This window comes from Dermochelys coriacea, chromosome 4 (assembly GCF_009764565.3).
Source record: "Dermochelys coriacea isolate rDerCor1 chromosome 4, rDerCor1.pri.v4, whole genome shotgun sequence".
NCBI classification, from domain to species: Eukaryota; Metazoa; Chordata; order Testudines; family Dermochelyidae; genus Dermochelys; species Dermochelys coriacea.
Genome location: NC_050071.1, coordinates 127,499,942 through 127,516,106, shown reverse-complemented (window position 1 = coordinate 127,516,106; position 16,165 = coordinate 127,499,942). Strand labels below are relative to the sequence as shown.

General features: G+C 38.0%; 1 protein-coding gene across 2 annotated transcripts in view; it reads right to left on the bottom strand.

Annotated features, from left to right (window-relative positions):
• Positions 1-16,165, bottom strand: part of LETM1 (leucine zipper and EF-hand containing transmembrane protein 1) — a 77,487-nt gene that overhangs the window by 40,853 nt on the left and 20,469 nt on the right. For both annotated transcript variants that reach the window (XM_038399517.2, XM_038399516.2), the window contains exons 4-5: positions 4,142-4,285; positions 74-211 (exon numbers count right to left, since the gene is read on the bottom strand). In XM_038399517.2, the coding sequence (XP_038255445.1) occupies positions 74-211; positions 4,142-4,285 (282 nt within the window). The remainder of the gene's footprint in view (positions 1-73; positions 212-4,141; positions 4,286-16,165) is intronic.

Here is a 16,165-nt window from a genome sequence, read left to right as displayed (position 1 = left end):
CTATTGCTTAGTAAGATAAAAATATCAAGCTATTTACTTTTTATGTGAACAGAGTACAAGGTTATATTTTTACCTTTTGAAAGAAGGTAGAAAAATCTTTAGTAACATTTCCTTTGGCTGCTTTGTTTTTTAAGGCCATCTCCTCAATAGTGTCTTGAAGAAATTTTGCCACTTCAAGTTTCACTCTCAATTCTTTCTTCAATCTCTCCTCCTATAAAAAACAAGAGCATGTTTGCTTTAAGATGTCCTTTCCACAATTATACCCATCAAGATTCCCTTCCCCAACCTGTAAATCTTTCTCGGACGAGGCTCCAGAGGTTTTTCCAATACTAGAGTATGTTAGATGTCATTACACCACAGCATTTGATCAGTTGCCATTTATTTTCCATCTATAAGCTGTTTAGGAAGGATTGACTAGGCAAAAGGGAGGGGGGAGAGTGGCACTCTGTCAAAAATGGCATTACCTTTTTTGGAGTCACTAACTAGGAAGTAAATTATCTTGAATGTTATGGATCGATGGTCTAACAGACAATCACAAAATGGAATACTAGTTTGTGTCTGCTACAGACCACCGAATTACAGGAGCGAACAGGATGACCAGATCCTTAAGCACTTATGTGATCCAGGAGATCTTCAATCTGAGTGACTAACTGGACGTCTCAGGCTACCAATACTAAAATGTTCTTGAAATTTCTTAAAATTATAGAGAACTCAAAAAGGTTTGCATCCAACACAGGGGAATCTGAATTTTATATTAGACCTCACCTTGACAGCTAAAGAGGAATTGATCACAGAACTAAAAGTTAGTGGTTGCTTAGACAAAAGTGCTCCTGACTTGATTATTCTGTTTGCACATAATAAATGTAAAGTCTGAACCAGTAAAATGTATACTTGGCACTTTCAAAGCAAAAATTTCACAAAGCTGAATATTATGAGTCAGATCAACTGAGAGAAAATTTTAAAAGAAAAATGTGAATGATAATTGGAATACCCATTTAAGAACTTTTTACTAGAAGCCCCAAAGGCTGCAATCTCCCAACTGAGAAAGAAGACTACAATGATTAAAAAAACCCAGCTTAGCTAAGTGGGAAAAGTACAATATACAGATATAAAAATAAAACAAATGGAATAAAGGAAAAGTTCTTATCAATCAATATAAATGAGAAGCTAAAAAATATAGGAAATAGATAAGGGAAGCAAAAGACCACAAATAAATCTATGACTAACACAGTTAAGGACAACCGGAGGGAGACGGGGGGAGGATAGGGGGCTGCCACCTGGGGCTCTTTGTTGTGGGGTTTATGTTTAAGTATGTTTATGTATCAGAGAAAAAATGAGCCCGAACAACAGTACTGATTCATTACTAAATGAAAGCGGTCGATTTTCCAGTAATGATGCAGAAAAGGCAGACGTGATTAATAAATATTTATATTCTGTAGTTGGGAAAAAGCCAGATAACATATCATCATTGTAAGAGTAAATTCTTTCCATTCCAACAGTAACTAAGGAGGGATGTTAAACAGAAGCTACTAAAAAGTGTTTTTAAATAAGCAGGTCCATAAAACTTGCATCCAAGAGTTTTAAAAGAGCTATCCAAGAAGCAGTCTGGACCATTAAAGTTTATGTTTAACAAATCTTGGAAAACTGGGGAAGTGCTCAGGGTTCAGCTGATCGCCATATTTGGGTTCGGGAAAGAATTTTCCTCCAGGGCGGATTGGAAGAGGCCCTGAAGGTTTTTTGCCTTCCTCTGTAGTATGGGGCACGGGTCACCTGCTGGAGGATTCTCTGCGCCTTGAAGTCTTTAAACCACAATTTGAGGACTTCAATAGCTCAGACATAGGTGAGAGGTTTTTCACAGGAGTGGGTGGGTCAGATTCTGTGGCCTGCATTGTGCAGGAGGTCATATTAAATAATCATAATGGTCCATTCTGACCTTAATATCTATGAATCTATGAAGAAGTTACAAAGAACTGAAAAAAACAAAGTTAATGTTCTGCTAATATTTTTACAGGGATAAAAGAGATTAGCCTGGTAATTATAGGCCTCTCAGCAACCCCAGGCAAAATACTGGAATTGTTAATACTTTTTAAATTTTTGTTATTAATAAGAGTCCTGTAATAGAATACCAATCAACATGGGTTGATGGAAAATGGGAATGTTAAACAAACTTGGTATGTTTCTTTGAAACTACAAGTTTGGCTGATAACGGTAGTAGTGTTAATGTAATATACTTAGACTTCTGCAAGGCATTTGACTCTACTACATAACATTTTGATTAAGAAACTAGAACAATAAAAAAGTTAACATGGCACACATTAAATGGATTAAAACTGGCTAACAGACAGGCCTCCAAATGTAACTGTAACAGGGAATCACTGAGTAGATGAGTTTCAAGTGGGATCCCATGTGATCTTTTTGGCCTTATAATATTTAATATTTTTATCAATGATTTAGAAGAAAACAAAATTATTGACACAAAAATTGAGGGAATTGTAAATAATAAAGAGGACAGATCACTGAGACAGACGTACCTGCATCACTTGGTAGCTGAGCGCAAGTAATCAATAAGAATTTTAATATGGCCAAATGTAAGGTCAAACATCTATGAACACAGAATACAGGTTATATTTACGGGATGGAAAATGCTGGAAAGCAGTGTTTCTGAAAGAGACTTGAGGGTCTCAGATAAATCAGATTAACATTAAGCTCCCACTGCAAAACTGTGGCCAAAAGGGTTAATGTGATCCTTGCATGTAAAAACTGGTGGAAATTGAATAGGGGAGTTATTTTACCTCTGTATTTGGCACTAATGGAACAGGAACACTGCGTCCAGTTATGGTGTCCACAATTCAAGAAGGATGTTGGAAAATTGGACAGGGTTCATAGGAGAGCCATGAAAACAATTACAGGACTAGAAGACATACCTTACAGCGAGAGACTTACAATGCTCAATCTATTTAGCGTATCAAAGAGATGGTTAAGAAATGACTTCATCATAATGGAAAACAGAAATCTGATAGAGGGGTCTTCTGTCTAGCAGAAAAAGATAGAGCAAGATCCAACTGCTAGAAACTGAAGCTAGACATTCTAGCTAGAAATAAGAGGCATTTTACTTTTATTTTTTTTTTAATAGTGAGGTTAATTAACCACGGGAACAACCTACCAAGGGGTGGATTCCCAATCACAGGAAATTTTAAAATCAAGACTGGATGTTTTTCTAAAAGATATACTTTAATTCAACTACAGCAGTTAGGCCTGAAACAGGAATTAGTTCAGGGAAGTCCTGTGACCTGGATTATGCAGGAGGTCAGACTAGATCACAAAAATCCCTTTCTGGCCTTAAAAATCTATCTATTTTATGTCATGTTAGTGCTATGTAATTCAGTCTGAATTTAATAAACCAAGGGTTTTATTCAGTGGAACAAGCTAACCTACTCTCCTCTGCATATGATAGTTAGGCAAGAGCCACCATTCCTTAATGTTGCAACTCTTTCCATTAAAAAAAAAAGATTTTTCTGCCACACCCTGAAAAAAAAAAAAAAAAGGAAAGATCAACATCTTTTCTTCAGCATCCTGGAGGTATGCAGAAGAGGAGGTGGACTTTAACCATGAATTTCAATACAGTTGAAGGCTGCATTTTAATTTAAACAAGTTTAATTTTAATTTTGATTTCCTGGCTTATTTTGATTTAATGGATAGTTATTTAAAAAAAAATTGAATTTTCACCCTTATATTACTGATATTTACTCTCGAGCTTACCTACATCTTTAAATAGGTTTGTCTGGGAATACAATTTTATCAACTTCTGATATAACAAAAAGTTTTGTAAATTGTTAAAATCAAATCCAACGTCTAAAGCACTGAGCACACTTTCACTAGAACTACGTTACAACTTTTAAAATACGATTCTGGCTAGGAGGATGCTAACAATATCCCAGCCAGGTTAAATAGGAATTAACTATTAAAACTGTTCTGTTAAACAGTTAGCAATTTGTAAGCCAGGAAAATGTTAGCACCCTGCTATCAAGAAACAAATCATGGCTTTTGCTTATGAAGTTTCAACAAGGAGCAGGTTAAAATTTCAAGTATAGTTTAGTTCTTGTTAAATATTTGATTGATTCCAAATCTACGATGTGGTTACCTTCTTAGATTTTGTCTCAAATGTTGAAGGAAGCATACTAGGGAACAGCTTAAGGGCTACTGGAAGCAGAAACTCCATGAACGGAACAACGATGAAGACTAGGAAAGGAACCAGGCGAAAGAGATCAGCACATATCCGAAGGAACTGGAAGAAAAATGAGAGGCATTAATAGACAAGAACAAAATTTTACACGGCAACATTAAAAACAAAAGAATGCTTAATATAGACATCTATATTACAATTTAAATCAGCAAATATGTGTGTTCAATGAAGATATTTCAAATTCTCAGGAACTACAGGATATGATGAGGTGAGTTGAGTTGAGTTGCTCCAAAGTACGGCCCACGCAGGGCTCTAGCGATCTCCCCATAGAAATCAGAATGACGCTGTAACAGACAGAATGGAGGCATGGCAAATGCTCTGGCACCAACAGCAGATGTGAGGGGCCCAAGAGGTGAAAAGATGTGAGAGGGAGGAGGCGGGGATGGAGCTCTGATCGCAGTACACACTCACTCAAACAGAGCGGTTGTCACCCAGCCAACAAGCTCCAGCTCGGCTCTCTGAATCATGCAGCAGTGGGCTGCAATATATGGCAACAGGCCGCCTGGCATTCTGTGAATTGTAGTCCCCAGCTTGCTCAGACGGAGGAGGTAAACTACAACTTCCATAAAGGAACACAACAGTTTGCTCCTGCATAAGGAATAAAACTGCCTTTTTGAAAGAGGTGGTGGTGTACTTTAAACTAGTGGGCGGCAACGGTAGGCACTGAGAGGAGTGTAATTGTTACCACTGTCTGTCCTGGTTGGGTCTGTGTGTGTTAGAGCTGCGGCGGCTGTGCAGGTGTGTTTGAGTTCCCCACTTGGAGGGCAGTGCTGCACACGAGGGCCCAGGACTGTAGCCTCCTTGCCTGGAGCGAGGACAGAGATATGCCCGGCAGGAGGTCTCTGGAGAGCTGGGGGTGGAGGAGAGTACTTCATACAACCCTGCATGACTGATGCACGATGACCCGTGGAGCTGGTCATAGAGCCTTGAAAATCTGCCGATATCCACTTTATATCCACGGACGCAAATATTTGCAGACCATTTCTGCAGATCGGATACAGATACAAATTTTGTATCTGCACAGGGATCTATCAATGTGAAATAACTGGGTATCATGAAACCAACCAACTTGACCTAGCTGCCAGTCCTGTCCAACATTGCCCTTTCTGACATCAGGCACCAAGCATTAAGGTGCAAGATACGCCGCAACTACTCAGTTAAAAGATATTCTATTCCACCAGTCTACTGTCTTAGTTCAAGGCACCCTGTTTGAACAATTCCTTTAAAACAACCTCAGTGTCACCTCCCAGTAGTATACTAGGTCACAAGCAAGCTTCAAACATAGCCAATACCTATCTTGTGAAAGATCCAAAAGTACAGCACCTGTGGGCAAAGCTCAAATGTTTCAGACATAGCATCATCAAATGTGTTGCAAATAAGTGGGGCCTTCATGACTCTCCTTGCTCAATGCCCTTCTATCAACTGCTGAATGGTTAAGAAATTTAGACTAACGCGCTTGACTTAAATATCTATATAAATGCAATCACAATAAAATAATAATAATAGGTTTCTTTTTTCCTATAAGCTACCACACACTTGAGTTCAGTGCCAGTGTTTCTACAATACTGAAAACTGGTGAAAGTATTTCCAAAGCACATAACGAGTCTCACTGTGTCCCAATAAGATTGTTAAATATCTAATTTAAACCCTAGAAAGAACCTGAACACAGGAGATGGTGATTGTTGGTCCTCAAAGCAGCTTTAATTTCCCTTTTTATTCATTTCTATTTCTGCTCCCGCTCCTCTGCTTACATGCATGATGTACTGGAGACTGAGTAACCAAGCACAAATGAAGTCATTTTTCCTCACCACATTATAATTGTGATATATATTTAATTTCATTATAACGTGCACAACTGTTCTAAATGAATCACAGCTCTTCTGGAGTGGAAGAAAATGAAGTGTAATTCTCCAAATCAGGCAAATGCCTTCATGCCAGAATCTTGAACTACCTGAAAAGAATATGTCTCCCCAACTTTTTACTAACAGAGCATTACATAGTATACTTACACACAAGTCCTTTGTGCACTAGCTGCATGCATGTTAATTTAAATTACATTAGGGAGAGAAAGCTTTTGCTTTGGCCCTTATGTTGATTGTCTTGTACCAGTTTTATCATGTAAGCCAGGGTAGTCGGATCGTGGGCCAAATCTGGACCACCAGAATCAGCAAAATCTTTGTATTTACTTATTGTTGCAATGTGAAAAATATTTCTCTGGAATCTGGAACTTAACTATACCTTGAACAGGAAGTATATACCTTGATGAAAAACAACTGACTAAGCAATCCAAGTACTTGGCAATGTAGGTCAGTTTCTAAATCTACAATTGAAGGTTGAAGGCCAGGTCTACACTACTGACTTCACAGATAACTACAGCTATGCTTGTCAGCAGTGTGTCAAGGTACGATCTCTGACCAAAATAGCTGTGCCAGCAAAAGTCCCCAGAACAGACACTGGGAAAACTGTGCTTTTGCCTATACCGGTTGTTTCGCTGTGGATGGAGGAGCAAGGTGTCTTGGAACAAGCTATAGAGCTAAAGTTCAGTTTTGCTGGTAGTCAGAGTTCCTTCCCCACTCTGAACTCTAGGGTACAGATGTGGGGACCTGCATGAAAGACCCCCTAAGCTTATTCTTACCAGCTTAGGTTAAACACTTCCCCCAGGTACAAACTTTGCCTTGTCCTTGAACAGTATGCTGCCACCACCAAGCATTTTAAACAAAGAACAGGGAAAGAGACCACTTGGAGACATCTTCCCTCCAAATTATCCCCCCAAGCCCTAAACACCCCCTTTCCTGGGGAGGCTTGAGAATAATATCCTAACCAATTGGTTACAAAATCAAAGACCCAAACCACTGGATCTTGGAACAATGGAAAAATCAGTCAGGTTCTTAAAAGGAAGGAAGGATATTATAAAAAAAAAAAAAAAAAAGAAAGGTAAAAATCATCTCTGTAAAATCAGGATGGAAAATACTTTACAGGGTATTCAGATTCAAAACACAAAGGATCCCCCTCTGGGAAAAACCTTAAAGTTACAGAAAACAGGAATAAACCTCCCTCTTAACACAGGGAAAATTCACATAAAACAAAAGATAAACTAATCCGCCTTGCCTGGTTTACCTACACTGGTTGCAATATTGGAGACTTGGATTAGGATGGGTTGGAGAAGATGGATTTCTGTCTAGTCTCTCTCAGTCCCAAGAGAAAACAATCACAAACAAAGAGCACAAACAAAGCCTCCCCCCCCCAAGATTTGAAAGTATCTTGTCCCCTTATTGGTCTTTTGGGTCAGGTGCCAGCCAGGTTAGCTGAGCTTCTTAACCCTTTACAGATAACAGGATGTTGCCTCTGGCCAGGAGCCATTTTATAGCACTGTATACAGAAAGGTGGTTACCCTTCCCTTTATATTTATGACACTGGTATAATCTGTGTCCACACTAGGAGTGTTTTGCTGGTATAGTTTACCATTATAGCTATATTTGCAAAAGTTCTTCTAGATCTGACTGAAATTTTAACTGTAAAATCCTTTTGGAAGCAGCACATGCTCAGCAACACTTAAAAGTTGGACCATTTTTATTCAGGAGCCAGAAAATTTTAAACATCCAAATTTTAAAGTTTTGATCCACTGTTTGCAGGCTCAAAAGGGACTTATTAATTCCCAAAATGGAAGGTTAATGAATACTGCAAAGCTTTAGAAGTTCTGAGTAAGTAAAGGAAAATACTTGAGAGAATTGAAAATTCAGATACAGTACATATGGAATTATTTCCTTTATTCTCTTTAAAAGAATGCAAAACTCAAAATTTATGCTTATAACTCATTAAAATCTCTATGTACATATACATCTACGTTTGTTTAAGGTGAAATCCAGATCTCCTATCCTACATCCAAGTATAACAATGGAGAATTTGTGCTAGTTATACTGTGGTTTGGCCCAACTGATTTCCACACATGATTAAGTTCATTAGCCTCTACAAAAGCAGAATTTTGACAGTGATTTTGGTTTTACACGAGCAATCGTTTGATTGCCCTAGCCATGTTACTATTGCTCTTAATGTGGTCAGGTTACTTGAATATCTGTTCATAATTGCTTCCAGAAAGGAAGGAAAGGGAAGGCAGAAATATAACTAATTTGTCAGTTGGCGTGAAGATAAGATTTCACCAGAGACTGTCAAGAGATTTAAGGTTTAAAGATACATAAAATGTTTACTTTAAAAAAAAAAAATCCAGTAGTGAGTTTTGTATAATCTGGCAGCGAGATTTTGAAACCTGTTTGACCAACCTGAAATTTTGTATTGCTCAGAATCACACTAGATTTTAAGATAAATGTTTTAAAGAAATAAGAAAAGCTGCATTAAAATGGTTGAATAAGTTTTAAAGGAAGTATTTGAAAAGAGTTGATTGTCCCTTGGTTCTAATCTTATGATAATTGGTCATCCAGAAGTTAAGTATTTTGCTGAAATGCAGTAATCTAACCATCTAATGTACCACAAAGCATATTTCTAGTTGACATTCCTTCACTGTCTCTAGCTCCGTATAATGAAAAAACAAAGCTGTATTTTAAAACTGCAAAAAAGTGCCTTTTTGTAAATCAGGCCTTTTCTACACTGAAGTTTTTTACACCAGTGTAGATATCCAACTACTATTCCTGGGGGAATTCTGTGTCATTGTGCATGCGCAGAATTCCCGGCTCCTGCAGATTTATTTGCTTCCTTGCAGAAAAATGTCTTCTGACGGGGAAGAAAAGCGAAGCCACAAGAGCAGTCATGCGCCTCCCCTTGGAAGTTCAGGCAGGTCAGTCTGGATACCCAGAGCAGCTGGTAGATATGTAAATCACCACTGGTGGAGAGAGAGAGAGAGAGGGGTGACTGGGCAGTCTATTGTGGCACGCTCGGTGTGTAGGGAAAGGGCTTTGGGGCGTTTCTGAAGAGGTAGGTGTAGGACAGGCTCTGTTCCCTCAGGCAGAGCCAAATGTAGCAGCCTGCCTGCTTGGTGAATTGTTCCCATTGTTCTTCATGAATTCCCCAAGGGGTATAAAACAAGGTGTAAAAATTTTAAGGCTCCTTTACATTGCCAGAGTGGTGTAAAGGAGTCTTATTGTAAAGGACAGTATAGCCTTAGAAATGATTATGGTGCTTTAGGGGTTAGAACTGGTTTAAATTTTTGGAATGAAAAAATTTCATATCAAAATGTGCTCCATGAACTGTTTGCTACTGACCTTTTTGGAGATGGCCAGTAACCAGTATAAATTTGAGTTTGAGTCCCCAGCCCACTCTTGCTCTTCAATTGCCTATGATGCAACACTGAGCATATGCCTGCATATATTTGTTGACTAATAACTAGAAGTAAAGGATCAATACTAGCTAGCTATATTACTATTAAACAGAGGGGGTTTGGTGATTTTCTCCAATGCTCCCCACTCCCATTCTCCATCCACTGTATGGAGTTTCAATTATTTTGGTAATTTATTTAAACCAGTTTCATTATATTGCATTATTTTGACAAAAATATGCAGAATTTTAAAATATCGTGAGCAGAATTTTTTATTTTTTGGCGCAGAATACCCCCAGGAGTAAACTACAAACACACTGTGCCAGTGTGAAAAAGTAACTTACAGCAGTACAAAAAACCTGTGTGAAACAAGGCCTTTCATGTGAGAGAAGCACACTTTAGATAAAAGCTTAGACAAGGAAAAAACATGGCAATGCACCAGATCACCAATCCACTGCAAGCAGCACAGTTCAATCATGGCTAGACAACAGCACTTAGGAACAACATATTCTCAGTCAGATCCTGTACAAGCTACCTAAAGACAAGATCAGTCTTTCAACAGCAGTGCTTCTAACTTTCTGTCCTGGTTTGCACATTTTAACATGTCAGAAGCAGTGTGGTCCTGTGAATCGGATACAGAATTTAAGAGAGCTGGGTTCTAGTTCTACCATGTTAACTGAAGTTACAACTTTTGTCACTCAGTTTCCCCTCTATCTGTTAAACAGAGGTAATGACAATACCCAACTTTGTGAATAGTTTTAGATGTACAGATAAAAAACAATGAGTACGCACTATATACCATGGATTTAAAACATTTTAGTATCTTCATCAAGAGCCTGATTTTTACAGCTCTGCACGGATACAAAATTTGTATCCGCATCCAATCCATGATCCACAAACATGGTCCGCAGATATTAAGTGGATATCTGCACAGTTGCAGGGCTCTATGATTTTTTTAAAATTAGCTACAAAAAAAAAAAGCATGCAATTATGGCAACTACATGTGAAAATGAGGTTATTTTCATATTTTGAACAAGATTATCAAACGTGCATGTAATTATGGTAGTGTGTGCAGTTTATACAATGAAGACTCTGAATATAGCCAGCTGTGTTTTATTCTTGCTTTAAGAATAAACTCATTTTTCCCCCCAAGATTCCTTATTACTATTTTCTCAAGGCCCCCACATCGCTCCCAAACCCCTCAACTACTTGCTGTCAACTAAACTGCTATAAGAGTTGTTCCACTCACTGATTCTGTCATGCAGGCTGATAAAGGGAAAATTAATACAAGTTAATCAGTAACTTTAGGCAGATTACTCTTGGGGTGCTAAAAATGTGTCTGCATTACTCAACTGGGGTCTTTTAATTATGCCATTTCTCAAACACTTAATTTTGTTTTTACAGCTTCTCAACCTTTGCATGTGAAAGTAATTAAAGCCCTACTTTCTTCCCCAACAATCTTAATGCACTGAATTTTAAAAAAGGTTTTTAATTTTCTTACTGAATAAACAGGTTTCCTTTTTCCAGGAATTGAAAGCTGCTATCAAGACAGTTTTATTTCATTTGATCTATTTTTTTTTTTAAAAAAAGACTAAAATATACTGCTATCCTGATAGCAGAGCATTCCAAGTTCACCTTCAGGAGTACTACACTCCTCCTCTGTTCATTATTTTTATACATTAGCCACATGCCACCAATGTGAGAACCAGTAAAAAGTTAAGACCACCTATTCCTAGACTTGTTTCACTTTTTGGACTAAGTGCTAGAGTGTCATGGTTTTTAATAAATTTAATACCTCTATTTTGCAATCTTAGTTAAAACATCAATGTATCACATAAATCAAAATCACTACCAAAATTTTAATCTGCTTTTTCTTTGTATAGCAATAAATACAAAACTCATGTGAAACAACTTTTCTACAGGTGCTTTACCTCTGCTACTCTTGGTGAGATAAGAAAATGAGAGCCTGTAGGAAGTAATGGCATGTACACACTTGCAAGGGGAAAGGGAAAGAGGAAAAAGACAACCAGAGAAAGAGCAGATTGCAATTATTTGCCACCTGCTAAAAAGAAAAAGGACACCCCAGCCTATCTCTGTGGCAGCCAAGTGATATAAAATAAATTGCTCTTTAAAAAAAATTTAGTTCCACAGGAAAAAGTCACGAGGAAGATGGTACATAATGACTAATTACATGTTATCTACATATAAAACGTTATAACCCACCAATCAGAACGTGCGATTATTTTTGCTTGACACCTGCCTGGACCATGACTGGGAAACAAAAAGTGTTATAATAGATGTCTTAGAGTCAGCTCTGAAGTCAGAAAAGGCCAGAATTCTAACTACGATTCTAGTATTTCCTTCAATATAATGTGAAATTAAAAATAATAATAATAATTTGTGCTGGAATAAGTCAGATTCTATAACCTAGACAGTCAATGTAGAATGTGTATGTCAATTTGTGTATTTTTAATACTTCTGTTCTCCATTGTTCTTTGTGGCATCTCCTCCTCACACCTAACTCCAGCTACCAAGACAATTCTCTATTTTTACCTCCATGCAAGCCCTCCTCCTATATTCTCTTATTTGTTTTTGGGGAAAACGTCTCTCTAAAGATTCAGAAGCACCAACATAAATTGAAATCCAACTTATTGATTGAAAAGTAAAAGCAGTGTTCAAATTAAAATGAAAGCTTGAAAGTTTTCAAAGTGCTCTTTCAATTAAAATGTATGATTTTCTTTGAAGATTTAGCATCACAAGTGATTAATTCTTACCTCTGTAGACCATCCATCCCATCATTTAAACATTTCTTAAATAGTAATAGAAAATTACAGTTAAAGTTTAAAATAAAGTTCTACTTCAAAGCATGTAATTCATTACTGGATGAAACTTACAACCTTGCAGAAAGCCTCTTAAAGGTGCTGCATAATTGGAGCATGGATCCACCCCATTTGTGCAGGCACTCTGCACTAAAGTGAACTTCACTCTATCAGGCATTTAAGGGCCTAACCTTGAGAAGGACTGAGCACCTTCAGAGTTGTGCTCTTAACTCTCTAAGAAAAAACAGTATGCAATTCACCAGTGTGGTAAAACATGCAAACTAGGTAACAGTTTAAATTACAAAACTTCAGAGCATCATCTCCTCAACCTAGTTGATTTCAAAAAATGAGTTAAAGTAGTGGATACTAGAGGTACACGGAGCTGCAGCCCCCTTCTGCCTACCAATTTTTGTGATTTACACTTTCCTATTTTAAAAAAATGCTTTTCACATTTTTTTGTTGTAGGAAAGACTCACATACAAATAGAGAAAAACTAACTAACTAACTAACTAGACGGCACAAGGGAAATAATGACAGAACATTGACAATGTGGCCTAGTGGACAGGGCAGTAGAATTGGACTCAAGAGACTTGGGTTCCATCTCTGGTTCTGATCCAGCTTTTTGGGTGACCTTGGGCAAATCACCTCCCTTTCTGAGTTTCCCCATCTGTAAAGTGGGGATAATTATACTGAATTCCTTTGAAAAGTGCTTTCAGTCTATGGATGAAAAGCACTGATAAAAGCTAGGTATTATTATACCAGACCCTTGCTAGAATGAGGGATTTGGGATCCATGCCAAGTACCACGTTATAGCGGGGACTGCGTTAAAATGAAATTACCGTATACAGTAAATGTCACATCCATAAAGTATAGAAAACCTTAGAAAATAAACTCCTACTTGAAGGAAACAAATGAGAGAAAAAAAAGTGTTGCTTTATTAGAGATTTAAAGTAGACATTACAATAAACTAGTCTAGTTTTCTTAAAGTTGGTGAGTTGCTTTTGCTTCTTGCTGCTGTGCCGCTTCCGCTTAGCAAACTGCAAAAGACTACATAGCTATATAATTTTTTTTATAGGCTCAACATCTTGCGTCTCAAACTATCTCAAAGCAGTCTCTAAGCTGGCTACGGTCACAGTGGCCGTTGGAACGACGTCCACTTCATCTTCCTCTTCTTCTTCCATGGCGAAGGCCAATTCTTCAACTTCTGGAATGTTGTTTGGTCGTACTGCCTGAAGGATTTGGTCATCCGTTAGACTTTCAGCAACAGGACAAGATTCTTCTGCTTCATCGTTGCCTCTTATCCAGGACTCGATATTTTGTGGCAGAACAGTTACCCCAAGCCCAAAACAGTTGCTGGCACAGCTCCTGCATCCACTCCATGTCTGTTCTCCAATTTTCTCCTCTGTAAATCCCTCAAAGTCGTATTCCTCGTCAGACTGTGATCTGCTTTCTTCATTTTCTTCCAGGAACGGGTGGCCAAATGACTCTCAGTCCCACCATCCAACAGCAGTTTATCGTTTCAGCGTGTAATAAATTCCAGGAATTGCAGCCAATGTAGACAATCTTTTATAGTCAACTTCTTCAGAAAAATCGGTGACAGACAACTCGCTTTCTATCATTTGTTGTACCAAGTTCAGTCGATAATGCTGCTTAAAAATGGTGATAACACCTTGATCAAGCGGCTGGATTTTGGAAGTCGTGTTTTTAGGTAAGTATTCAACCCGTATTTTACCGTCATGGGTTCTGAGTATTTCGGCCAGAGGATGCGCTGGACAGTTGTCTAGCAAAAGAATGGCCTTTGCTTCTAAGTGTTTTGCCCGGAAATGCTTTCGCACAGAAGGGATAAATTCAGTGAAGAACCTTTGTTCAAAACTCTCTCTGGTCATCCAAGAATATTTGGAGTTCTTGTATGAAAATGGTAGGAAATTCACATTTATGTGATGAAAGCACCGAAGCTTGCGAGACTTTCCAATGCACAATGCTTTTAATTTATGGTTACCTGTTGCATTCACACAAAACAGTAAAATAAGGCGATCTTTTACCTGTTTATATCCTTCTTTCTTACGTTCATCTGTTCTGACAGCCAGGGTTTTATCAGGCAACATTTTATAACAAATTCCTGTTTTGTCTGCATTGTAAACCTGTTCCTCCGAGTAACCCTCTGCCTGTAAAATTTCCCTCAGCTTCACAGGGTACGATTGCGTGACGTCAGCATCAGCAGAGCATTTTTCTCCCGAAACTGCACTCAGAGATTCCGTGTCTTTTCTGAAATCGCCATAGCCAACCTGAACTCGCCTTAAAAATTGCTGATTCGCCATTAAGTTCCCAGTCAAATTTTTCCACTTGCATGGCTATAAGCGGACCAGAGATCGGAATGCCTTTCTGTTGTTCTTGCACAAACTACATGAATACCGCAGAATCAAGATCGACATCATTCGCTAAACGGGCTCATTTTCTTTGAAGGGCATGCTCTTCATTCAGGTTCTGAATGCAAGTTCCAAGCTTGTCAGCATTCTTTAGCCATCCACGAAAGGTGAACTCGTTAATGCCAATATCGCGGCTAATCTTTGCCTGGGTTTCACCATTCCTAAGTCGTTCGATAGCGTCCAATTTCTCCTGCACCGAGTAAGTAATGTCTTCCTTTTCCCAGACATTTTTGACATCTTTCTAAAGATAAATACTGTACCTGTAAATTTTTATTACATTACATTTGTATGGCTTCTAGGTCTACAGCAATCGTCTTAGGGATTGTCTACTCTAACGTGTGGGGTCCATCTAAGATACGCAACTTCAGCTACGTGAATAGTTGACACTCTCCTGCCAACTGCGCTTGTGGAGTACTAGAGTCAACAGGAGAGCGCTCAGTGGTCGATTTATTGAAGCTTTACTCAAAAAAAATTTATACTGTACAGTACTTAAATTTGGGATCCATGGCCGCAACCGAGTTATATTTGAATTCACGTTATATAGATGCACGTTCTACCGAGGGTCTGGTGTATATTGTAACTAAATGAACTAAAACATTTTTCCTTCTCTAATCTCTTCCGGTTGTAGTAATCTTACCTGCCGTTGGCACAAAAAACAGGTAAGACTTTAAGCTGAACTCACCCCTTTAAGACTTTTTAAGTATTCTTTTAGTACAAGTTGAAGACCCTTGGTCAATTTAATATACAAGTCTTTGGTTCAGGGTTTTATGGGAAACTTTTTAAAACTTAAGAAACAACTCATTGTCAACCAGTAATTCAGAAAACCACTAGTGCCCCTCACTGAACACATGATCCTTACAAATAGGATTTGTTTTTCTTTGAGCAGCTTTTACAAGTTCTTGAAAACAAAAAACATCTCATACAGATATTCCAGTTTAACACCTATAAACCTTCATAGATTTGTACATGGGAAGCCAAAAACTGGAAAGAAAGAATTCCTCTAACACATATCCAGTACTGCAATACGTGACTTACCTACATATGTGCCTATAGCCTAAAAAATTATTTCAGATATTTCTTAAGTGAGTTGAATCACACAATGTCAAGACTAGTTAGCTGCTTCATTGATCTGACAAAATATTTAAAAGGACATTATACCAAATACACTATCAGTCTACCTGCCTCCCCTGTTCAGGTATACTATAACACTGCCCTCTTGTAGGCTCTCTAAATCAAAGCTGTCTCTTTATGACAATAAAAACAAACAAAACAACTTAATGCACTTTTTTACTTTGAAGAAAACCAAAACAAGATCATTTAATGACATTCAATGCATTATTTGACATAAAAGTTTTCTACATTCTGTATGTCTGAGAATGTACTACTCTATGTTCTGAGTCACACAATACAA